Source organism: Temnothorax nylanderi, unplaced genomic scaffold, assembly GCF_030848795.1.
Source record: "Temnothorax nylanderi isolate EJ_2023f unplaced genomic scaffold, tnyl_v1.0 TNYL_tig0005_pilon, whole genome shotgun sequence".
NCBI lineage: Eukaryota > Metazoa > Arthropoda > Insecta > Hymenoptera > Formicidae > Temnothorax > Temnothorax nylanderi.
Window position 1 is genome coordinate 1,826,877 of NW_027249067.1, and position 27,355 is coordinate 1,854,231.

The 27,355-nt window shown below is 34.7% G+C and overlaps 2 protein-coding genes and 1 non-coding gene across 6 annotated transcripts in view; 2 read left to right on the forward strand and 1 right to left on the reverse strand.

The window, feature by feature from the left end:
- Positions 1-27,355, forward strand: part of Sesn (Sestrin) — a 169,176-nt gene that overhangs the window by 28,895 nt on the left and 112,926 nt on the right. For all 4 annotated transcript variants that reach the window (XM_071712883.1, XM_071712890.1, XM_071712896.1 and 1 more), the window contains exon 5: positions 2,098-2,163. In XM_071712883.1, the coding sequence (XP_071568984.1) occupies positions 2,098-2,163 (66 nt within the window). The remainder of the gene's footprint in view (positions 1-2,097; positions 2,164-27,355) is intronic.
- On the reverse strand, positions 1,904-1,976 carry Trnak-cuu (transfer RNA lysine (anticodon CUU)). The gene has a single exon. It is a non-coding gene; the product is annotated as a tRNA-Lys (tRNA).
- Positions 12,661-24,343, forward strand: LOC139776364 (uncharacterized). Its single transcript, XM_071712939.1, has 2 exons — positions 12,661-12,983; positions 22,833-24,343. Exon 2 carries the CDS (start codon positions 23,093-23,095, stop codon positions 23,363-23,365), a length of 273 nt encoding a protein of 90 aa, XP_071569040.1. The 5' UTR covers positions 12,661-12,983; positions 22,833-23,092; the 3' UTR covers positions 23,366-24,343.

Genomic DNA, 27,355 nt, shown 5'->3' on the forward strand with positions numbered 1-27,355 from the left:
ACTTTAGCTTATAAGCTTGAAAATGAATACGTGGGAATATTCCGACGAAGGATGTGCTTATGCATAAAAGATAAACCGGAGTAACCGTCGGCTATATATTAATGGACTTGTTTTGACTGGCTATTTGGGGAGGCGTTTGAACTGCGGCCTAAAAATATCTCGTACCTAGGCAGTTCGCGGTTAAAGCAACTTCGGCCTATCACGGAGTTGCTCTTTCTGTACCTCCGAATTCTATGCCGGTCATTAATCTTATTACGGCGGCAGTTAATCTTTTCCATGGAAAGAATTACCACGGCAAATTGATCTAATTCATGCACCAGTGCCGTTGAAGGAAATACTTGATAATACCGGAATATAATCCTATCCGTGTCAAAAACAAGTGAACAATCGCGCATTGTAAATATTCAAATGGGATCGGGACGGTGTAAAATGAAGGATTTTAAAACAACATTTCTGGTCACAGTAACTTTGTATTATTTTCGTATCGCTCTTTTTCTCGGACTTTTCACAAGGACATCGCGCGCACAAAGTAATACACTCGGCCCTCGTTCGTTTCTGGTAGTGGAGTGAAAGTAGACCGGAAAAATAATCGGCTATCTTTGACTTCTCAAGATCAAAGTAATGTACTATGCCTCTTTGTTATATTTTTAATATTAACTTCAGAAACAATATATACCGTTATGGATTACCGTGATCAGTTTGTGTATAAATTGTAAAAGTTTGAAGAAAGAAGATGAAATATATATGCATATATGTATCTTTTGCACTAATCTAGTGTTAATTATAGTTTCGAATATGTAAACGTATATTATTCAATTTTATAGATGCATTCGCGCGTAATTTTATTTATTTTCTAATAGTATAAGTAGCATAACTGTGGCTTACACACATTTAAAATTATACATATAAACTATTGTCTTAAATAAATTATATATTTAATAAAAGGAGAAATTAATGAAACAGGTGAAAGTAGGAAAGAATAATATATGTCAATTTAGATGGATATTTCAGTTTCTAATAACACAAAAATAAGATGAAAATGTAGATTGCACACGTAGATGCGAGTAGAATCCGCCGTGCTGCTCACCGATATTGTCACACTCGAGGTCGATCGATACAACTTGTGTGTAAAGCTTTATACATAGTGTAGAACGATTTTCAGGCATGAAGCCGGCAGGAAGCCAGGAAAAGAAAAGAAGTCTTTACACATAAAACACAGTGCATCGTATCGCGACATCGATAATCGCGTATAATTTGCGAAATATCTCTAATTATTCTACCTCTCTGTACGATCGAAAAATACATCTGTGAAGACAAAAATATTCTCCTAACTTTATTTTCGACTAACGTAGGAGATAAAATGTGCTATTTGCAAATGCGGAATTTCATTACTATAATAATTTTATTAATAAACGAGCACCTCTCGGGAAATTCGTATTTCTTTTTGTATAAAATATAATCACAATTAATCAAATATTTTTTAAATGAAGATATAGAACACGGTCAGTTGTGAAGGAACCGTAAATTAAAGCAATTATTTGATGATCATTCATTATTAATTTTCTCAGTCTTTCATTTTTGACTTAAAGTTTTTGACGTAAAGTTCTGATTTATAGTTGTTGACGTAAAGTTAGCCATGCTTAAAGAGAGAGTTATATTTTAATTAATTAATGTTTTAATTAGTTAATATTGAAAACGTAAATGATAAAAATAAAATTTTTACTCACAAAAATCAAATTGCTTATCGCATCACTCTGTTTACTCTAACATATTTTTTTAATTTTTGTTACAAAAAAATTTTATTAATCTTGTTTTTTGCAACGAAGACTCTACTTGAAAATACATTTTGTAAAAAATTAATAAAAGCTATTTTCGCGATGTACAAAAAGCAATGCAAAATATTCGCCCAACGTGGGGCTCGAACCCACGACCCTGAGATTAAGAGTCTCATGCTCTACCGACTGAGCTAGCCGGGCTCATAGGAGAGAGCCCGCATTTTCTCCTACACGTTTTCAGAGTGAATAGGCACAAATACAATAAAATAAAAAAGAAGTTTAAATTTAAAAAAAATTTATTTGTTTCTTTTTTTTCTTACAGGAAAGAGGACTTCCAGTACCGGTGCCGGCATTCGATGGACCTAGTGCCTTCGTCCCACTCTCGGAGGTAAGTACTTTTGCATGCGTCAATCGCTTTTGTAGATTAGTATACCAGCTTGTGTTTACGACCGTTTTAATGAGCGTTTATTGAAGTTAACCGAGGCTTAACCTGCTCTTCTGCATCTTTCCGGTCATACTTTTGAAAAGAGATTAAGATTTTTATTGTGGTTAGCGTTAATTGATGTTTGTGCGGTTTTAATGGGATTTTGATGCGGTTTTGATGAATTAAACTACTTTGTCATTGATGCAGCATTACGATTATCTTATGCGAAAGCACAATTTGCAATTCAATGCCACATTCGTATAAAATGGCATGTACTTTGAGATAAATAAGAGTAAATGTGTATTAAATGATGAAGCGATGAAGAATATTCAGAATATAATTAGTCGCCTCATTTGCAAGGATAAATGTCACGCTTGCAAAATAATGTTGTGATTATTATTATGTAATTTATCATGAAATATTTTATTTCTAACCATGCTATTTATTTTACTTTGCCGTAATGTCAAACGCGATCTTTCTTGATCAAAATCATAAACGCGGCATCGACGATCACAACAATTGATGCTACGGATAATAAATGTGCGATCGACAGTGAATCGGCATTAAAGTGTGGTTTTTCTGCTCTTATTTTGTTTCTGTTAGAGACAGTTTATTTTACTCGCGATCGGCCGGCGCCAAAAGTGGGACATGAAAAACGAATCGGTTGATGTTGCCGCGAATCTGGGCCATCACATTAACGCTAGCTACGTCAATGATTTCGCCAGCTGATTGGTAATGGTCGGTAACGAGTCGGCCGTGATGATTGGCGCACGTTATACCGGGTGTTGAATCGGTCTAACGCTCACTTGTCCTCGGTGACCCTTAATTTATTTTAATTATTCGCAAGCCCCGGGATTGTTTGTTGAAATGTATTCCTTGCGATTTATCTATGAAGAGAACTACATTGCCGATCGAGTGAAGCAAAATAGATTTTTCTAAAAATATTTTTATTTCCGAAAGACTTTTATCTACGAAAAGAATTACACGAGAATTGTAATTAATATTATTTGAATAGATTATCTAATTTCGTAATTTTTAATTTTTTTACGTTTTTTGGTTGACCGTTATATTCATTAGACCTGCGAATATTAATAAAAGATATTGTTATTCCTGCTCATTTAATTTTATTTTGCAGGAGATAACATTTTTTTATTTTATCAATATACGATAGAAGAGAGGATATCGGTTGTAATATCGATTGATAGGTGGCGCCAATGATCAAGTTATCGCGCGTTCTAAAGCGCGTTATAATTAGCAATTAGATTAATTAACTGCCGTTCAATAAAATCGGCACGCTCTCAAATATTGAATATATTTTCACGCTTTTAAAAGCCCCAAAGTAAACGCAGTTTTCAATGACGCAAAGAATTTAAATTAGTTATTAATTATTATTGATGTCGATTATTATAATATTGTTTTGTTGCCATGAATTTCAATGTATTTCAATAATGACACTCGAATCACATTTCACGCTCGAGAATTGCTGACGTAATACGTTGCGCATTACACACATTAACGTGAAACTCATTTTGCACTGCAATTTATGTTATGGCTGCTAATAAACAAGTTTATCGCGATCTATATTTCAAGAGAGATCGCGATCTATGTTATTACCGGATATAATGTTACATAACGCGATAATTTATAGATTATAATATCGAATTTTTTTGCACAACTTCGCAGAGTTTAATAAACGCTATCGTTCTCAGTTTAGATAAGATTACGAGTCGCTGATGCACACGTTTGCAATCATTAAGTGAGGGAGGGGGGGAATGTATCGGTTCGAATTATCGTACAAACGTGCGTCGAGCTCGTAATGATTATCCGCACGTGCTGTACAGTTATAGTTATCGGTATATGATTTTTTTCCCATTGCGTCAAGAATAAGTAAAAACACACTGTCATTCATAAATAAGTTCAATTATCGCATACGCGGCGTCACGAAATTAGAAACAGTGCGTTCTAGAAAATGTGGTGCGTGCGAAGTTAAGTTCTCGTTTCGTTAATCCTTCTTCAACACGGAAAACATGCCATGAAGCCTATTTTTCTAGTAAAAGATCTTAGGCTCGTAATCTTTATACTCTTTATTATAAAGTGGGTTAAAGTGTGCTCTCCGAACTGCAACTGCATCCTTGTAATAAATAACAGGTAAGTGTAAACAAATGCAAATAATTTTGTATAAACAAATCGCACACGATGGTTTTACAAAGATGCAAAACTCGTGACACTTATAAAAATAGTTTTGTAGACAGAATTGTTGATTTTTTATCACAGAAAAAAAAACATTTTTATGTGGCGATATTATTCTTCGTATATATGTATATATAATATAAAAACACATTATTAAGAAATAAAGTGAGTTGACCAGACGATAGCAAAAAAATGTTGTTTGAGAAACTTTGTTCGGTACGTATTATTTCTCATGGAGACATTGTCAAGATGTAGCGGTTATTTTCGCAAGATATTATAGAGGACTTTTCGATTGAAAGGTGAGGAATTCTCTCGCGAATAATCCGATATCTTAAATTATTTTTAGCATAGAAAATCCTTTCGATGTGATATATCGCTTATTGATTCCTCTGTCATCTTTATACTATCCTGTAAATTCTCCGCGTCGCTGAACACGAAATAACTATCGATCATCGAGAATTCGGGTATCAAGCGATGACGTATCGCCGTTCGATGATTTTTATCATTTTTTTAGATCCGCGCAAGATCTTGTGTAACTGACACGCGATCCATTTGTCATGCGCGTAATATCATGCTCACGATATCATGCTCGGCATCCTTGAATGCAAGCAAGGATAAGTATTGCAGAAAGAGACCGCATATAGTGGACTATGCAAACGCGTGTAACATTATTTGAAGATGTTAAATGTAAAAAATAATTTTGCAACATATTGATTACAAGCGTATTTTGTCATGCACATAGAGGTATCGTGTTACTGTTTTATTTTTTTACGTTTTTTCAAAGATAACGTTGCAACTTACGGATTATATATCTTAGTATTTCTTTTCTTTCGCTTCTCTATAAGAAATTTTATTGCCCTGTTTTATACGCGAACGGTTTCATCGGATCACTCGAAAATACATTCTCTCTTCTATAACTATTTTTCACATACTTGTTGGTCAATTTCCAAGGAATATTATCGAACGTTCTCCTACTTTATAGTAGTTCCCCAGATATCGGGGAACGGGCATCGTGTATCGAGAATGGCTCGAATAAACGAAGTTTCACTTTATCTGGAAAAGCGATAGTAGCTGCCGCGTAGCGCAATTCGGCCGCTATTTCCCGAAAACGAATACGAGGTGACCTAAATTTCTGACACTACAGCCAATTTGCACGTCATGTTGCAGAAACACTCGAGGTTTTTTTTTTTAACGAAAAATAGAACGTGTGGGATGCGAGGGGCGAAGAGAGAGGTTGAAAACTAACAGGAATCTTGATCGGGTCAATGAATATTATTCTTTAGTCAAGCGACTGCTAATAACTCACTTTGTGCTTCATATACGAGCACCATTAAAGCCCGAATTGAATCTTCAATCTCATTTGTTTTCCTTCGTTTGAGAGTAATCCGCGCAATCTCGTTGATAATGCACTTATGAAGATGGATGACGAATGTCCTACATCTGTGAATCCGATATTTTCTATTTTCTATTTCCAGCATTGCATTGCGTATTTTTCTTCCAAGACGATTAAAATGCCAAAATTTTTTTAATAACACAATCTTTCCTGTGCAATGTGGAATATTTATTTCTACAATATATTATTATATTACCGCTACATTTAAGTTTATTCAAGATTAGGTCAGTTGTCTATTGTGTTCCGCATTTTATTTCTACAAACACGTTATTTTTTTCCTTCGTAATAAGTGACTATTAATTGCGTATTAGAGCATGGTATTCAGCTCGTTTAACTTATGTTAGCCTTGAAGCCCATAATACCGAAGCCCTTTGCCGCAAAGGGATAACATACAATTTATTGCGCTAATGACATTAATTAGCCCCTAAACTGGCTAAACTGGTATTATTTCGACATCTCGTACGTAAAATTGGAGATATACTGACTCAATATGACCGAAGAGATGAATCAATTTAATCAAGATAGTACTAATTTCAGGAATCATTAATACCGAGTTTATCAAAATAACGATTTATGAAAAATTTAAATGTACATAATTTCCTTTAACGTTAAGTTTTATTAATTAGAATGATAATAATTTATTAAACTATCTTTTTTCTCAATACGAAGAAGAAATATACCAGTTACAGCGGAAGTTCAATCACTTTGTTCACATGGCTCCCTATCTCTTTTTGATGACGTCACCTTCATCTATATATGATTATCTACGGGTCGTTGACATCGCGCCTCGTCTTCTTTAATGCGTCAATTGTCGTCGGAGCTCGCGTGCGTTTATCAATTCGACGTAATGGTTCCTATGAATAGAAGGTAGCAATTGCTTTAATTTCGTGGCCCGACGTTTTGAAATATTCCGCAGAAAAGCGACGAACGCGACGTATAACGCGATGGCAGAGACTACCTTATCACGTCCGCGAATTATCTTCCGTTTCTACTCTCATTCATACTGTCGCAACGCGTAAGGAAAATAAAATTAAGAGTTCGTAATACTCTCTTTTGCAAAGTAACTATTCGTTGTGTACGCATTGTTTGAAATTGCAGTTTGTCCCGGCGCGGCGTGCAGCAACATACAGAATCGGCATGTCATGTGCGCTGTCGCTTAATTATGTTACATCTAGTTGCGAAACCAATAAACCGTCGTCAAAGCAATTTCCATGGCAACGATGAAACGTTGCTGCAGAATTCGAAACTGTATTTCGCTCACAATAACTGCAAATGACAAATCAAGCCGCAGAATTACGGTATTATAATTTTCGCTGCGACATTTAATCCGAAGTTTCAGTTTGCTATATTGTTTTCATTTCCCCGGGATTGCTGTCGTGTCATTTTTTTCAGGGGCGAGCTTGTTCGAACTTTTCCGGAACTTCAGTAAGAAATAGCTTATTGAATGTTTCTTCTTAACGAAAGAAGAACAGTTCGAAAAAACGTAAAGTCCGTATAAATTAATAACATAAGTTAATAAATTTATACGGACGTAATATTTTCTAAGGCATCTAAGGTATTAAAAATGCAATTGATTATTATACAATTATACATATATGATATGTTAAACTTGTGCCTTTCTTCCGATAATCGATTGATAAAAAATGAGTACTACAAGAGAAGATAGCATCTCTCGAGTTAATTTGCAGTACGTAAACAAAATAATACGTAACGTAAACAAAATAATGCGTAACGTAAAAAGACCCTAGAGCTTAGTGGATGAACACCGACGAAGTTTGAAATATTCAACGACATTTATGAGTCGCATGCTGCCTCTCGTAGGATATACACTTCGCAAGCTTTCTCTGGCTGGTAATTTTATTAAAAAAATATTGCGCCCGGCTGCAGTATAATTTATCAAAGGTGTAACGATGTTAGTACGCTGTGTAACGCAATTATACACGCGCGTTTATCGGAACGCAAGCGTACGTAATGACTTTCTCTCTTTCTCTCTCTTTCTCTTTCGGGCCTCTCTCGCCATTTTTCGCTGTCGACGATATCATTGACGCGAAATAGATGCACGCGGTAGCGGGGAGATAACGCGGAAAAAAGGGCCGGCAGTCGACGGAATAGCGAGATATTTCATGTAAATTCCACCCCATTTTACGCAGTCTACGCGCCGAAGGCCTTCGCGCAAATAAATACCCGCCGCAAGCGGAATACCTATGGAAATATTACCTCGGGAATATGGAATATGTTCGGAATAGCGAATTGAAAATGAGCAGGACATTTGATACAAACCTTTTGTGTCGGCATTCTCTTGAATATTTCCTATTATTGAAATCCTAGTAAGATGTGGGTCGACATTCGATATTTTATTTTTATTTTTGAACTATATTTGAACTACTTCATTAATTTTATTTTAGGATTAGTTCTGATCAATGGAATGTTGTAAGTAATATTATCTATAATCTTTAAAAGAGAAGGAACTAAGTCAACCTTGTTCGCACAAGAGCTATTGTTTTTAATAAGATACTTATCACACACATATTATTGAAAGAATGTCAAATCCGGATTAGAAATATCGATAATGAAAGAAGAGTGGTATGCACAATCTCTCGAATGATATTATCTTATCATACCCATGTCGATTACCTCTTCGCGTGTGGCTGCTTACAGTTACCTCTTGGTTTACCATTGTAAGAAAATCTTGCAATCTCTCTCTACCACAATTTAATTGTTATGTCTTTGGATCGATATAGAAATGTCGATACTGTCGACATTAATATATGGTGTCGATATCGGTCGAGATAGTGAATGGCTTTTACGTTTTCTTGCCCGATTGCTCCTCTTACAATTCTTTCGAGGTAATTACTGTTTGAAGCAAACGTTCTGTTAACAAAAGGTAAAATGTGCGACAGATAGTGATAAAGAGACTGATATAAATTTGATACCAGATTTAAGATTGTTTTTCTCATCAGAAATTTAATCGGAGATTTATTCGCCTATAAAATTTCAATTTCTGATATTATGCAGTTGAGAACAAACTAGAAATTAAATTTTTATTTAGATTAAGCTCTTTTCTACGGGTATTAATATATTGTGGTTGGTTATTAAAATAATAATGGCATTATTAATTTGACGAGACATTAATCAAGTACATTAATCATGCGCTTAACGGCGAGAGTTTTATTGAATCAATTGTTCCCGAAGATATTTCTTCGGATTGTAAGCCGCTAAGAGTATCATTGGCCTCTTTCTCGTTGGGAGTAGAGTTTCATTCGTATCGATGTTTGCTGTTATACCTTCTGCGGGTGGTCGAGACTCGAGCTAAAACATAAGTTCTTCTTATAGAAGGATATTGTTTAAGCTCCGATTTCTATTGCAATGACAAACACGGGCGTCAGTTTACCGAGACTCACGAGTCACAATAGGATCGATTAGTCGAAGTCTGACACGCCTCTGATATTACGACTTCTGCCTTAAGTTATCGCTTAAGCAACCACAAGCTGTTGATATCGCTTTGATTGACTTGTTAGTATGATCATAGCTTATCAGTGTCGAAAACCTCTCTGTTAGTTATTCATTAATAATTAATTTTCTAAAATAAGGATTACGAAACACAGATATCAAGAGAAAACAGATCTTTGCAATACGCGATAAACTCTCTATTGGCGAAATACAAATTTGATAAACGGGTTAAATATCTTGCGATATTCATCCTATTCCATTTCTTTTCTTCTGTTCTTTTTTAAAAAAATTGTAAATTTGACATTTTTCTGTATAACTCTTTCAATATTCGTTAAATGTTCATCACAGATATAAAATATTTATTTTCTATGAAGAAGAGCTTCTGCAATTGAAATGATTTTACCCATATAGATATTTACAGTAATGTTTCATATTGCTCTGCTTGCTAAGTAATTTATAAGTGCATTTAATAATTTGATTTGATCGATGATTACATTTCTCATAACTGTTCATGTCTTCTTACGAGACCCACATTTTAAGGAATTCTAGGATGCCACCGCGAGTATCTCTCGTTGAATAGTTTCTCAAGTTCACAAATCATTAGGTTGGTTTGTTGAGAAATTTCTTACTGTATTAAATGTTTGTAAGTAACAGCCGTGAGAATATGCAAGGAACCGGTTGTTCGCTAGTCAGTGACGTATTTATTAAATGCACACAGAAAATAGTTGAAAAGTTTTAAACTTCAATTATTCGAAATGTATTAAACATGACCATTCTATTTATTATTATTCGAATAACGACCGATGCATATAAGGAGAGAAAATTACTTAACGTTTACAAATTTTATATACATATACAGGGTGAGTTTTATTTCGTGTGCCAATTATCTCAGAAAGTATTAGTTTATTGGAAAAATGTTTCAGATAAAAGTTGAAGGATTCAGAGAGGACCAATAAACGATCTTATTAGATTTTGGGTTCCCCGTGTTGGGCCCAGTATTGACGAAATAATTGGCACATGGAATATAACTCACCTGTGTATATGTCTATACATAATGTATTATATAACCTCAATATTTCAGAAAGAAATGAAATAAACTACTTGTAAATTAGATATTACTTCTTTTGTATGATTTTTTCAAATAAATATTTTTTTATCATTTTTTCTATATTTTCTGTGTCAAGCGTTCTGCTTAAAGCGCATGTTTCGTGTTTCATTAGGAAATTCGCTATTCTCGTGGGTATGCATTGAAGTGTACCGAGCGAACAATCTTCTCTCTTGCATTGTTCGGTAGTAAAATGATCTTATCTTTAGCACAAGTTAGCAAAGAACAGCAAGACAAAGAAAAGGACAGGGTGGTACGATAAGATAAGCAAATAATGGGGAAAAACCGTATCGTTGCACGAACGACGCATTACTGCAAAAATGTCATCGTTACACAATTCCTGGACAAAATCGACTTTAAAGTAAACGATCTCTTTAAAACATACCGCAGATATTGCTCCTATCCATTATAAGTTTATATCTTTTGCTCATATTTCTTATCATAATTAATCTTTCTTATCCAGCTATACGCGATAGTTATTATTCGGAATGTTTGAAAACAATTTCTTGGTTCTGACCAAGTTACATCAATATCGCATATTTATGTAATGATGATATTTGACATGACGCAAATTGCGTTTACAAAAAGATCTAGAAATTATATCATTACGTTGAATATCGATACTCAAATTGAATAGAGGCTCTGTTATGATTTCCTGTAGAATTGAATGCAAGATATTGTACATCCTTATCTCGCAAATTATTTTGTAAGATAATATTATCTTAATTTGTTATGGTCTTCCTGAGATTTTACTTTTAAGAACCTCAATCCCGAGTAAAAAAATAAAACGTTTATATTTAAGAAAAAATTTTGTATTACTGAAAGAATAGAGAGAGAGAGAGAGAGAGAGAGAGAGAGAGAGAGCACTTTCAAAAAACATTTATACATATAAAGAAGATGAATGCGAAAGGTATAATAACAATGTGAAAGTCTGTTTTCGTATCGTTTCTTTCTCCTCTTCATGAAACATGGCTAACCAATTTACTACTAGAAAGCTTTACAGTACGTTGTCGAAATGTAGAGACTGTCTAAAATCTTAAAAGCATTTTTTATCTCTTCGATATTAATAGCTACTCGGAAAATCTTTTTTTTATATTATAATCTTTTTCGAATTAACCATATATTTATCGGCTTATACTATCTTATCTAATCGGCTTTATCTTATTAATTACACATTTTTTTTCCATTAGCGACAAATTTTTTGATAAATTTTGCAATAGCAATTTATTTTCTATATTACGCTTCTCTTTTCTCCACAAAACGTCTCATTTTCTATATCTAATGATTATACCTGTTGTTAAGAAAATAAATGTTGTAATCTTGTGAAACTAAATAAAATTTAGTTGACGATAACATAAAAGAGAGAAGCGTTGTGGATAACGCGAACATTAACTAAAGTATTTTTTCTCAATTGTTTCTTTTATTCTGATGCCAACGAAATATATTAATCGTTCAAAATCTTAAAATATTTTTTGTATTTCCGTAGATACATAAAAACCATAGAAACAATGAATTTTTTTATGTATAGCCTTATCGAAATTAATTATATTTTATTCTAATTTATTTATACTTCTGATTATCGCGATTAAATCGTGGATATTCTTACTGGTAATATATTTTTTGAGAAATTGATTGATTTTAATAAAAATTCGATAGTGTGTAAAATATGTCATATAATTTGTATGAAATTTGTGACATGTGGTCTCCATATGAAAAGTGACTAACTCTACAGTAGAAATTGCATGCGGATGACACGCAGCTAAGTGAAAGCGATAAATCTCGAAACAAGGTCGTCGCACACAAATTAACGCGTCGACAGCGCGTTCTCGAGCACATGTGCCCTTTGTATTAAATCGCGTGCTTAATATACATAACGTGTCGATGGTACTAATGTAAACCAGCGAAAACTGGAGTAATCAGTATTTCAAAATTGAATTCCGCACCGATTCCGATTAAATTCTCTAAAATCCTACTAAAAATCCGTGTATTTCACGGTAGGATAATTAAATGCAAAAATAAGGGAGAAAAATAGTTTGGAGAAATTTTTCATTAAATTCTTTGTACACAGAGGCAGATCTGAAAATTGAAAATACAGAAAGGAATTTTGGAACGACGCATTTAGATTAGATAGAGAATTTCGAGGGTAACGAATTTTAGAGATTACAAAAGACAAATTTTATCGGACTTTATTGTAACGGTGTAACAGACGTTCGTGTGTTTATTGACACAATGCCCGCAAGTTACAGTCGGTTAGCTGTGCTCCAAAGAACAATTGCCTTGGTCACGCTGCGCCCCCAAGTTTTGGACCAATCAGCGCGTTCTGTCGGCCGGAGTCAATCGTAATGTACTCACACAGACGCGCGCAGCCTGCCGGCCGGCAGTAACGTTGCGTCGCATCTCGCGGTCTCCCACTTTCGCATCGCACGCCGTTGAGGTAGGACGGTACCTCGTGCTCGGACGTGCTACATTTAACGACAGGCATTTAACGCGCGTGATCGAATCGGAGTTTTCCTGTGGTCTGGTGCCTGCGACGTTATTACACATAGAAGTGCGTCGTGACGCTTCGTTCGCATTAATAGATTCCTCATCGCCGTGTTAAGGGGATTGTCACGTGTGCCAAGGCCGATATCTGCTACCGTCTGACAGGTATGTACAGGGTAGCGATCATGTAACATTTTCCCTAGAGCGGAAACGTGAAAAGTGAAAAGTTTTATTTCATGTAACTATCTCTTTCTATTGGTGTTGAATAGAAAGAGACTTTTCACTTTTCACGTTCCGTCTTAGGGGAAACGATACATGATCGATCCCCTGAAAGAGGCAGAGGCTAGGAAATAAAACGGCGAAGAAAGTTCGAACTACGTGAATGAACTTGAGATTTTAAAAACTTACGATTATTATTTATTGTTGTAGGATATTCATTTTACATTATTTCTTGATAATGCGTAAAATATGGTTTTTTTCTCTTCCTCTTTCTATGAAGGATATTTTTTATATAATCAAGATATATTAAATCTATCTATTAAATTTGTCATGTATTGTTTTTTATTTAATATTATCTGTAATGAATAATGGCTAAATTAAATCACTCAATTTTTAACTTTTATTATGCTAAGATATTGCTATTAGCAAAATCGTAAATATTCAAATATTGCTTGAACAAGAATTCTTATTTGTTTGTGAGGACGTCAACTTTTCTACGAAGTTTTTTCTGTTTACTTTTTTGACGCATCTGCGGAAATAAATTATTCATTAGTGTCATAAATTACGATTATCGAATTTATGTACGGTATATATTAAGGATATTACGCGTGTTAGCGTTACATCAATATGATGCTGAGTAAGCTGCGTGTGCGAAATGATCTATGACGGGAAACGTTACATTGGCTGCTGGATGTGATTGTGTGCTGAAATAAAAGTGCGATAGTGTGCGGAAATGCGCGCTCCGATTTTGCGTCGCATCGCGCGACTTGTTTTTCTAGGTCAACCGGGCGATCGCGATGGAAAACAAGCTCTCATACGTTTCGGCAACGTGCTTCTAAGAAAGAAATAAACTTTTGCCTTACGAAAAATTCCAAACACTAAATTTGCACGAATAACATTGTGGCAATTATCGTGCTGATGTCATCCGATCGCAATCGTGGAATTTAAGTTAAATTACTTATCGTATAATACGATCGGTATTATAATTATTAAGAAGATTAAAAATCAGATCTAACAAGTATAATTTAATTTAAGGCTTTAATTATTCCCCTTCTTATTTAAGATTTAACGAAAAATCGTGATTATATATATTTTCATAGAGAATATTTCAGATATATCGTAAAATATCAAAATATATTTTAGCGAATGTTTTATTCAGTTGCCATCAGCTTAGTACAATAATTGAAAAACCATATCGTGGGAATCTCGGCAATTAGTGTTCCTGAAAATTAAATTTATCAAGTAAAGTGACAGGAAATACCGACTCGCGAGAGTTCTATCAATTATTCGAAAATTAATTTGTCAATTAAGGGATGTGGATGAGATACGATTTAATTTTCGTCGTTAAATCGCTTTGTAATTAGATCAGTAATTTAATCTTTGATACGGGAAAGTTAAATTAAAATTGATTAAATTATTTTTCTTCCTATATATCTATTTTTACTGTATCATTCTCTTTCGCGTTTCCGACTTTCACTTAACAAGAATGCAATCTCATCGAGTTATATATTACAAATATATTGAGGCTATACAAATTACCAAGAGAAATTTATTTCTTGATTACTCTTGAACAGAAAAAATTAAACAAAATCTATATTGAACGGTATTGTAGATCACGCGCTAGTCTACCGATATGTTTTCGGCTTACGAGGGATTTATTTAATAACGTATACACTCTTCGAGATTTACATACTGTGTACTTGAATTAAATGTTTGTTACGGAAGGAGCGCGCTTTCGGTACACTCCGCGTAGATTGTTATCCCGTGCACTTAACCGTATCTGAAATGCTAATATCGAACGTTCACCGGTTCGTCGTCACTGTAAGCAGTGGTAAGTGACGGCCCTTGTAGCCTATGTAAACGCATATTCGAGCTTTACACAGTGTCGTCGCATAAATTCGTGATTAAATATACGCGTATATTGAATCGCGACCGAATCTTACGCACGACTTCGGGAGTAGTTTCGCAACACACGATGTAGAAACAAAAATTAATAGAATAAAGTGTTATATGCGATTGGATTTATCTTTTTATACGGTTAAATGCGAATGATCCGACTTGATGTTTGTCCGATTTTATTTTCACGATTTCTATTAGGTAAAAAATATTACATCTCGCCTGTGTTTTTACTTGAATAAACGACGAATTAAAAAAAGGGTATTCTGTGCATTTAGCAAATCCATACATTTTTTATAATTTTTATTATATTTATATTATACATTCATATAGCCAAATCCGTGACGGATTTTATATTTTACATTTAAAAAAATATATTGCTTACAGAAAAATGTAGCTATGTATGCACAGTAAATTATATTTTTAACAATACAACAACAGTAGTTATTAATTACGTGCGGAGTAATAAAAAAGAATTCGAGGGACCATAATCTTGTTTTTGAAAAAATGTAGTCTGTATAAGATTTAGAGAATTTATCAGGACGAAGAACTGGCCACGTGAATATGCAAAAATCTTGTATAATCGCACAGTGGTTTAATCTAAATGTTTGCCGAGTCAGCTGATGCTCGGCGAAAATTGGAGCGTGAAACCAATAACCAGAGATTAAACGTGAAAAACGTGCGAAATCAGTTTCGCCGTTTTTAACGTCAGATTAATATTTACAATTGCTGATCTCTTGTCACTGTTGTTGAGAGCATTATTAAACTGTAGTATTAAACTGCGCTAAAATTGTTCAATATGATATAAATATATAATAATATAAATATATAAGAAAGAAGATAGTTTACATAACTGCTATATAATCTCATTACTTTCGAGACTATTTGGAATATAGATGCAGTATATAATTAGGCGATTGAATTTCAAGAAGTTTATTCGTTTAATTAAAAAGTTATCCAGATGGTACTGGAAGCTGCAAGAAGATGACGAATCGACGAATATAATTATCCTCATAACGTAATTCCTTTAGTAACTATTTGTTTCAAAGCGCAGCCATGCTTCGTCGAATTTGCGTAATGAATGCTGAAAGCTAAGCTGTTTTTCAATGGCTCGTTGCTACGGTTTTGTACTTTGGTTTTAAAGTTAGTATGTAAAATCTAGCTTATCTTTGCCATATAGCTTAGCTTTGACGTTGACTGCTTGACGACTGCTGTTCTTTTTAAGTCGTACATACAGTGATGACTATGTTCAGTTTTGAAGGAAAGAACAAAATACAGCTCGGAAATCAAAAAGGTGGCTCGTGTTTATTATTTTATTTTAAATACAGAAATTAACGCGTAGCTGTATTATGAGATATTAATTGCTAAAATTAATTCGTATAGCGTAACATACATAATTGTTTAAAATAAATATATCAAATATCATAAATCATATAATATATGATTTAATGTTGACATTTTGAAAGATTTTACTGAATTTTAATATAAATATTACGTTATGTATTTACATAGCGTGAATTTTAATATAGTTTCAAAGTCAAATGATAATTAAATTGCAAAATATTTTGCTTAAATGGTCTATGTTTTCTACACCTTTTTTACATGGTCAAAGTACGGTGTTGCGTAACTCATTTATATACGTTTATGCTTTCGATGAAGTCAAAGCGCGATGCGACGAGATGCGCGTTTTTTTTTCAAACTTTTCTTCATAAAAGCGCCAAAAATACCCGCGAGACAATGTATGTACATTAACAATGCACCGCGAATTGATCTGCTCGTCGAAAAAACGCGAGTAGTACGTATCTCACGCGTTCAATAATTACACCTGTAATTTTCACACGCTATCGCGTACTTAATCGCGTTTATTCGGAATATTAAGATTGCAAGCGTTTTTCAATATGTATTATTTATCATATGCTATATGGCTGTTTTGATCAAATTAGAATGAAAAGGTTAATTTATTTCAAGTCAGTTTATTCGGATATAAAGCTATGTGGTATACACCAAGAGCTTACTAAAGCAGCGAAGTGGTTTTCTGATAGTCCTATATGAATAGATATACCTAAATACAAGTTTTAATAATTATCTCATTATTAACCATTTTCGCAAATTCGGAATCAACGCTCTTTACAGAAATATCATGATCCCGTCTGTATAAATAAGATCGCTCTTATCATCGCGTACCTTCGTTTGCACGAAACGGCACGTCGTGTTCGCGTCTCCCGAAGGATATTTCCTGTCCGTCCGTAAAAACGGAGAATTCCGGACGCGCGCGACAACTCCCTTTTTCATTGTAGACATAGAGATTTTTGCCGCTGGATAAAGGACAATGGCTGGCGGATAAAAAGAATTATGGAACGGCCGTTGGCACAGGCATCGCCGAATCCGTCAGATTTGTCGATTCGGTTGGTCGACTAGACTATTTCAAAACCGAAAATAACGAACGTGTTTGTTCGCAAGTCTCTCTCGCGGTCTCTCTCTCACCATTCTTTCGGTTTTTACTTATTCTTCAAAAAAAGTGTATTTAAACGTTGCGATGGATTTAGTTTATATAACTTTACAGCTAAAAGCGTATACAATATAATTAAGAAAAATATAAAAAGTAAAATCTTCCATAAAATGATGTAATTAAGTTGATGCACTTATCAATTTCTGGATTTTAATACATTTGTTCCCCCGTGATATGTGTAAAATTAAAAATAACTTTGCGAATAATATGTTCTAAAATGAAAATTCTGTTAGGATAAAAAACCACTTGAAATTAAACTCTCTCGCAATGTGCAGTTACACCGCTGTTTTTCACCCGCATTTCTCCGACATGACGCGCGGCTGGCATTTTTCCGTGTTTTCGCTGCCGTGAATTCCGCGTGCATGGAAACGCGTTGCGCCGTGGCGCTTTTCAGCCAGATTGCAGCGTCAAAGCTGCGCCGAGATTTGCCAGCTCGTAGAACAAAAGGCTACAAAGCCTTTGCAAATGACATGATCCGCGAGCTTTTTCGCGTCCCGCCGTTGTATTCGGCGCATCCGCGACATATACGAGCACCCGCGCGCTTTACAGGATGGTCCGAAAGTTACTGCTCTGAAAAAGGTTTGCATTTTTATTTGTGCAGTCCGCCTCCAATTTTATTCTTTTATTGAAGAAAGCATGCTGATTTTTATTAAACAAATAATATCGTAGTACATAATATACTATCAGTATTTATTATAAAGCTGATTATCAGCTGCTTAATTATACGGTCTAGTTAACGTCGCATACTTTTCCATGTGAAAAATTGATACACAAGTAATCTCAAAAAGGAATTTATGGAAATTGGAAAACAAAAAAAAACAGTAATCATAGGCCTTTTTTGTCGTTTCTAGGTTGAGACTATTTATAGTTTTTTGTTTTTATTTCTGAGACAAGTGCTCAGTTACACTTGCCGTTGTAAGTTGAATGCGTTTGAATAATTATCTTTTTTTTCGAACATTCTATGTATATATTAATCCAGTTTTCCGCCACGATTGGAAATGTCACGAACAAAACGTCCTTCGTTATACGTACGATTATTGAAGTTCTCATTTTCGCCCGCACGATCGCGCGAGATAATAAGCTATCCATGGAGATAATAAATGTGTACATTTTAGATAACGAATCTCGGGATATCATAAGAAGTATCTTGTTAATGTCATTTGCAAAGAGTTGTGAAGTCTTATATAATGTTGCACTTAAAATTTTATAAGGATTTTTTCGATACATCTATACATCTATACATCCTCGCGGATGACGAAAAGATTAATTGCAAAACGCGGTTATTACTTTTTTAACGAGTTCTTTCGCGCTGTATTTACATTAGCATAGCTGCGAGTAGCACGTGTCGTTTTTACCGTGATGGAAATGTGACGACGCTTCGCATGGATGTTGGAGAAATCGCGGGCCATCTCATCCGCGATAGTGCAATGACGTATTCGATGAATGAATCGCGTTGCTATGGCTGCCTCGCCGCGCGTATTGACGTAAAGAGCATCTATATAACGGTGTACGTGCTTTTTACAAAAGAATGCTTAATTATCCGAAGAAAGTAGTACAAGAGTTGGGATTCGAAAGTGTATTGTCCTAGAATGTGACGAGAAATTAGGTATAGCGTGTCTTCCGACTTTGGACAGGTGTTTAGAAATGTTATCGCATCGCGAGGACTTTGCTTTTGCACTTTGTTCGCAAATATAACGTATTTTTCCAACTTGGACTCACGATGAAAAACGTCATTCTGATAATGTGACGTGTTCTTTCTTTGTCTTACGTCGCAACTTCTATTTCCAATAAAATATATGCGGACGGCAGTAATTAAAGATTAGCAAATAGGGGTTTTTCGGCAATTTAATCTGTTATTGTCACATCCAATGCTTATCTTATTGACTGCGTTAGTGCTTCTCCATAGAGCAATTTCGATTACGTTATTGGCTCAACCTCGTAACCCTCTGGGCTACGATAACTCGACAAAGTTTAAAGCGCTGTTTCCTCAAACTTCGTAGCATTTATCACCACAAAATTTTCGGTTGGCTCGAGTTCATGATTTGTCTTACAATGGAATGAATAGACATGCTGGCCACTTTCATCGAAAATAAAATAATCTTGAGAAGAATTTCGATGGAACTCGTGGAAGTATGTTCACACTTTGAAATAAAATAGTTTTCAAACGATTGAACCAGGAAAAGAATCTATAATCCAAAGTCAAGTTTTGAGAATAACACGTCTGAGATTTTGATTTCATGTCTTGCGTAGAGTAAGGATACTTTTAATAAATGATCTTTTTGTGTTTCTTATGCATAGCTTTCTCTACAAAATTAATAAGAAAAGTATAGGATATAACATTTATATTGCTCATAAAAATAGATTTGTTTTTAAGTCTATTTTTCCTTGTATCTATTCTAGCAGTTCTTTTTTAATATAAATTATTTTGCACTTTTTAATATTATATATACCTACATGTAACTGATATGGAACAATGTCGATAAAAAAGTAAATTGCGATCTCTTTTATTATCTGAATAAAAATTTAAATGCTAAAAATAAATATTGGCCGCATGAAATAATTTTTATCTAGGCTACGTGAAAAAAATACATATTTGTCATTTTTAATTTAATGTATTTTTTAATTTTAATATATTGCGTATATTTTTTTAGTCAAAATAATGAAACACACAATTAATATATATTTCAATTATTCTTAATTTTATCGTAGTTAAAATGATGTTTTTGATGTCTATTATTTAAAAAAACCGGAATTGAACTTTATTCGATGATGATATCCATTGTTTGCATTCACAAACCGTCCATTGTTCGAGCAATGTCGTATTTGACTTTATTTATGCATTGTTAATTTCTGCATTGTAATCTTTTCCTCGAATAGGAAGAGACCTTTCAACAATCAATGGTCATTGTTCTTGCAGCAAAGTAAAGCAAAAGAAGATCGGGTCGTAAGGAAATTCTATTACTTTCATCCTACTAACTTCAAGAGAAATGGTTGTAAGTAATACTTTACGGCACTTGATCTTCCATTTGCATTTCTCTTGCCCCAAGAATATTAAAGAACTCGCGGCGATAATGAAGTCTGCTTGCAAGTATGTTACTTACAGTTATCGGGATACGATTATTACGGTCAAAATTAGGCAATTAAAAGTTTCGCTTTGCGCAAAAACTACTTGATGAGCTAAACGATATCTGTGGCGCGTAACTTTCCTAAAATTATGCAAGAGTATTAATATTGTAATAAATAACTATCTCATTATATGCCTATCTCATTATGCATATTATTATTCACAAAGTTGGGTGCAATGTACTTTAAATTTATGTTGTAGTTTATAATTAACATACAGAATTACAGGCACACTGATATGATATTTGTTAGCTGGTAAAGTATAAGTTTGAATAATAAGTTTGAATAAAACAGAGGATATATGTATGAGAAAAAAATTGTTTGACATTATCTAGCTGGTTTATATTTAATCTTTTGCGTGAATATTAATAATTACAAAAAGTATCAAACAAGTTTATCAGTTTTTTAGAGTAGATTTTTGCAAAAAAATTATTTTGTGTTATAGAATATTTTTAAAAGAGTGTTGATTATGGAATGTAAAAGATTCTTAAATAGTAGCTAACTGAAACTGTAAAAATGATTTACTTCTTCATGTATCTAAATTAGTTCATGAAAATCTAATTTCCTTAATGCCTTTTTAAAATATCTTTTAAAGATATATAAAAAAGGAATATAAAATAGGTATTTATATTCCATAATATAACTTTCAAAAGTACAGTGTTAAAAAAAAAGCTTTCCAAAAAATGCAATTTGTTATAAATATTAAAAATTCCATTTTTTACATAACTCGAATATCTAAAACAAATAAATTTATAAAGTTTGTTTTCTCTTGCTTCGTAACTTGTTATTATACTTATTATTTTGAGGTATTAAGAGCGATTAAGAACGATTTAGGCGATCTTGTTTTTATTGCAAACGGTAAAATCCTGATATTAATGTAGAAATAGGATTACGATAATAGACGAGCTCAAGCGTGTATTTTCCTCAATAATCATAATCGCGAATCCGCTTTTCATGTTCCCCTATGTCGGTGTGAGTCGTCCGTCTGTAATTAGGCTGCTTTGTCATCCGACCTATTTAGCCTCGCATGCAAACGGATTTAATTCGACAAGCCGTAATCATCGACAGCGCAAATCGCAGTTTAATTACCTGCAGTGCGACATTGACTATTTCAAAGCTTTGCAGAAAATTGAGTACGGAAACAAAGCATATATAAAGTAGACAATTTGTCTGTGTTTAAGCACCTCTCTAATTCGCATTAATCTCCAACATCTGTGTAAATGTTTAATGAATGCATTGTGTTTTGTTTAATAAACCTAGACGGGACTAAATTAAGACTAAATTAATTGCATTGGTATCGGAAAGTCACGATATCGTCTTTTCTCAACGAAAAAAAATCTTTAATACCGTGCGAATCTCTATTGGCTTCTGTAAATATAGAAGAAATTTGTTATGATTGCTTTTATTATTGAACAATATCCGCTATCTCGTATACGAACGATAATTATTTTAAGATACTTACGATATTTATTTAAAATTTTGCGCATGGATAAAATGTACGTTTCCATTATATTAAATAAAAGCGGATTGTTATTTGCAATTTTGCCATATTTTATTGGTCTGCGCGCTGGATTTGGTCGAGTTTTTGTTTGGTCGTACATTCGGTACATTTACGAGATTGCTCATGCTCTTGAATATGGGTTTGCAGTGTGGCGATCGACCGAGGCGACCGTATTAACAGTGCGCGCGCTATCCGCGATCTCACTGCCGGAAACTGTCACAAAGTTGTCGAAGTTGCTTCGATTAATACTCGTTCCTGCCGGCAGGAAACCGATGAGTCGCCGACGAACTACGATGAACGGTTTCTAGCTTTTTGCTCGAGGCTGTAATGCATTTGTAAAACGTGACACGTTTGATAAGCGGTTTGCGAGGGTTTAGAAACTCTACGGTAGTTCTATGCATTCGTATGTTCGAACAAAAGCGCATGTAATACATGAAACAAGAATAACAAGAGATAGGAGGACACTGAAAATACAATAATTATTACCTATGTCTAATAATATAAAATATTATTTGAGTTAAAAATATTATTGCGCGTATTACAAAGTTAAACCCGCAGTAACATCCAGCAGCCAATGATTTCAAGATCCGTCACGTAATCGAACAAGAAACAATAGAAATTCTACAATACGATAACTTAATAGAAACTTTTCGTCACGTAGAATCGCCCTTTTGAGCCATCGTGTGCGATCGATCTTGTTATTAAAGTCAGCATCGTGTGGCGCAGCGCACAATTCACCGATTTATGCTGGAACTTTCCTTTGCAGGTATCGACAATATATCTTCCGATAGACAACGACGACGCTGGCGAAGATATTGTCTTCGTAGAAGCGACGCGCGTCTTTGGAAACCAATTAAACCGGCTGTTCCTCTGCGAGGAACGTATTTCTGTCTCGCGAAATATTCAGCAAACTGAAGTCTCACGATCTTCAAGTTTGATCAGCGAATCTAACGAGAACCGAAGTGGTCCCGAAGCGTGACTGTTTGATCACGTGAAACACTCGAATTTGACGAGAGAATATATAAGATGATGCTGATGCAGGAGCCCGGTTGGAAGCTGGAGCGTAAGGGCTCGGGGGCGCAGGTGCTGCGCAAGGATGGATCCCACTTCAAAAGCAATACCGCACGCGTGTGCTTCCGATGCGACGTGGAGATACGCGAATTCGTGCCCGATGAGGATTACGGTATGACGGAGAGCATGGAAATGGAAACGGCCGCAAGTCCCCTGGCGATGCTGTCCAGTTGCGTGGCAGCGCTCTGCGTCACTATCCTCCTGCCTTGGCTCCTGATCGGGGGCTAAATCGCGCCGCTTCTATCATCGATCGCGGCAGGACGTCGTCGCTCGAAAGATTCGCATCGGCAACATCGTTCGATTGATTCTCAACTACGAGTGTACTCGGGTACTGGTATCCGTCTATTCTTACGCTGGTGAGAATCCCAATAGTCGCTCGTGGTATATTTGATGGTTAACGATGGTTGCGTGAATTCTTGAGTCGAACGTGCTCAAGAAATGTTAAGATATTATTGTATACTACAGTATCCGTGATCAATGGATACTGTAATACTTTCGGGCATTTTTTTCGATTAGAGCAAAGACTCGCTATTCCTGTTCGAATATCGATCATTGGATATCATTCGAGGAAAGACATCTCTTGCATGAGACGAGAGTGTCACGCGGTTAATTGTTTTATCAATGGACCGAGATAGAGAGATGAACAGGTTTTATATCGCTATGATTATATATAGGATTTATAATTGCATTCATCGCGTTTGCAGATTGATGTGACGATCCAGAAGTTTATTCTTATCGATTCTATACTGAAAATTCTCTGGAATTTATGATAAAACAAAATTTTTTTTACAAAATTGGAACTAGTCGAAAAGAATTCTGATTTAATACGTGATGAACAAAGTCATATTTATAACACTGCGAGCTAGAGATTCAGAATTCGATTCAGAGTTCAAAGAATAGCAAGCACTAGATATTTTTTAGAATAAGTTATAGCGACCGAGACAAATGATATTAATGTTTGGATGTTATCCAAGATTTTCAATGTTATAAGTAACGAGAATATGTGACTGATTTTTTTCTGTAATTGTATAGTGTATAGTTGAACAAGAGTTATTTGTAATATATATGTATATCGATCTTGTAACGGTACAAAATTCAACATGATTGTATTTTGCTAAATGTTACGTAATCCAAATTTTGTAAATATTTTATATGTGTAAGAGAAGGGCGATAAAATAATAAGTAAAAAAAAAAAGAAAATCCGAACCCGTCGTTGGCAGGTGATTGATTCAACCTACACTTGCTACAGGTGGTGTACCTACTCGAGGCACAAGCGATTCACTTCCCTTTTTCTCCCTATCCTAGATACTGCCGGTTACACCAACTGCTGTTAAGATTTAATGATCCCGTACTGCAGCTGTGCTACTGCAGATTTATCCTAGCCATTTTATGGACCTCGCTGTATCGTTAGGTTTTAGATTAAGAGCCGAGTAACAGCCGGCTACGAATTCGCAAGACCACGCGGACATAGAGCGGGATTATAAAGCCGGGGTGAACGGGATAATATCGCAGTACTAAAGTCGTCGGTAAACTCGAAACAACTTGATCGCACGGAATATTCCTATCATTTATATTCCGTCGATGTCGCAAAGCAACGGCCGAAGAGACAGCCTGGCGGATATAAGCCATCACTTTTTGTACATTTTGCAATTTCAATATCCGAGTATATAACATTGTTTCCTTTTTTTTTAATTCTCTAATGCACAAATGCCACTTTTGCGAGATAAAACATGGTTGAGTGAGAACTTTGAAATAATAATAGTAATTGGATAAAGAAAAATTTTAATACTAGTTTTTATAATTAATTTTTCTTATATGACATGTACAAAGACTGATATATACATATATATCCGATTAACTAGACGATATAATATAATATAATATAATGCAGCGGGAGATAAAAGAATAAAGAATAGAAGAGCCAGAATAGGGATTTAAAATTTTTACGAATTTATTAGATTTACGTGTGTATTACATATGCAAAAGATTTGCCCTCTGATAAATTATCTATCGAATAGCCATTTTCTTCCACGATTTATCTAAGAAGAAAAAGTTCCGAAGTAATATAAATTTGATGAAGTATATTTTGGTGAGATATCTTACATAGGACATAAACTACAGACTGTTGTATATCTAGTTCAAGCTTTAATCGATTATTTAGAAGGGAAGGGTTCGAAGTCCCTTGTTGCCCTCCGATTTTGATGAACTTTTAATATGTTGTTTAGATGAAAATAAGGGACACGTATTTTTTTTTAGTTATTTTGTGTCCCTTATTTTCGTCTAGAGAACAACTATTAAAAGCTCATCAAAATTAAAGGACCACTTCGGATCCTTTCCTGGTAAATAATCGATTAAGGCATAAGTTAGATATACAATAGTCTGCAGTTTATGTGTAATGTAAGATATCCCACCAAAATATGCTTCATCAAATTTATATTAAGGAAACGAAGTCTCGAAAATTGCCAAGTAACTTGTCAATAGCAGCAGTTACTTCGTCGAGACTTTGAACTCTCGGAGGATACCATCCTCCAAAGAAACATCTGATGAGCTGTCGTTAAAGAATGCTGGCAGTAATCGCGTCTGCAACGTAATCACTCATCGAACATCTGATCGCCCGTGCATCGAGAATATTCATCATGAGCTGGCACCGTTATATTATATAGTAATGGCACTCGTACCTTGCACCAATATCAGATACTTATGATATAACTGTCTCAAGCGCGAGAAATAGATTCTTTTAGAGATGACGTCGACGCGACAATAAAACCGTCGTACCGTTACGCGACTTATGCGGACTCTTGTGTACTGTTTTATTTTGAAGTAATATTATCGATAAAATTATACTTTCTATTTTACACAATCGTTTGGCTGTTGTTTGAGAAGATATCAAATTATTACTTAAATTTATAAAATTCAAAATAATATTCTGTTTCGAATAAATGCTATATTTCCATAATTTCACAGCACCATTTCTATAATATTTTAAATTATGATAAATTTTAATTTTATGTTACATAATAATAAGTTTACACGAATTTATTTAAATTGTTAGTTAACTTTATTCAATTTTGAATATAGCATGCGTGAATTTATTAGTGTTCGGCGTGCACTCGATATACGTAACTTTCTCTCTTTTACTAGTATATTATTAACAGGGATTTAAAATTTTCAGCCGCTTTTCTCTTCCAAAAACCGTCTATGTTTTTTATGCGTATTTCTTACGTACGCTATTGCCAGTATTGTTTTGAGGACCATCATACCGTTATATGAACGTCTTCCGTTTGTCGGTGGCCGTAAATTCGTTACGCGTGGTCTTGCGTGCTCGCGCGAATTTACGTCCGTCGGTCGGTGCGACCCTCGGAACGTACCTCGAGTTCTACTTTACGGACCGGAAAGATGGATGAGAGCTTCGCGGGAGGCGAGTTGAAATAAATTTCGACGAGACGAGAGAGGCTCGCGGTAAATTTTTTCGTTTAGCGAGACCGAGAGAACCTCAAAGGAAGAGCCAGTTTCTACCGGCTTACGTGTGCGGGAAACTGCTGCTTCTCTCTTTCGCTCGCTCGCGCGAGAGTATCGGCGAATGCTGAAACGAAAGAGGTTCTGCTCCTTCGAAGAACGAGGCTGGTAATACTAAAGAGACTCTCTCCCTCTTCCCAACTCGTCTCTTTAACCTGCAACGGTACTGCACTTCGTGCAATTTCACGGAAGACTACAACCGCTCGCCGAGATTTTGTATATTTAATCGACAATGCTGTTCGAAAATGCCGGAATAAGAGAGAAATTCGCAAAGAGGTTCTCGCAACGAACATAACGTGGTTATAAGCCAGCGAATTGCACGTCTAGAAATAATTGTAATATAATTATTTTAATTTGACGGTAATAAATAATTTAATTTGACGGTATAAAAGTAAAATAATTTAAATAATTAGAGGACTCAATATTAATACGTATCTGTAAAATAATTTATTTAGTATCTTTGACATTGTCGGTCTACTTCGTTAATTATTGCTTTGGTATTCGTCAATCGTTAGCGCGAAATTATCGGCGAAAGATGTACAATATGATTTATTATCCGACTTGTTAAAGGTGCATTTATTCGCGAATAACGTCTAAAAAGTATTATCGTTTGCAATATTAACTCATAAAATATTCTGCAGATGGAATATTTTATTATCGCATCGTTCGAAATTGTTCGTTGTTATTTACAACGGTGGAAGT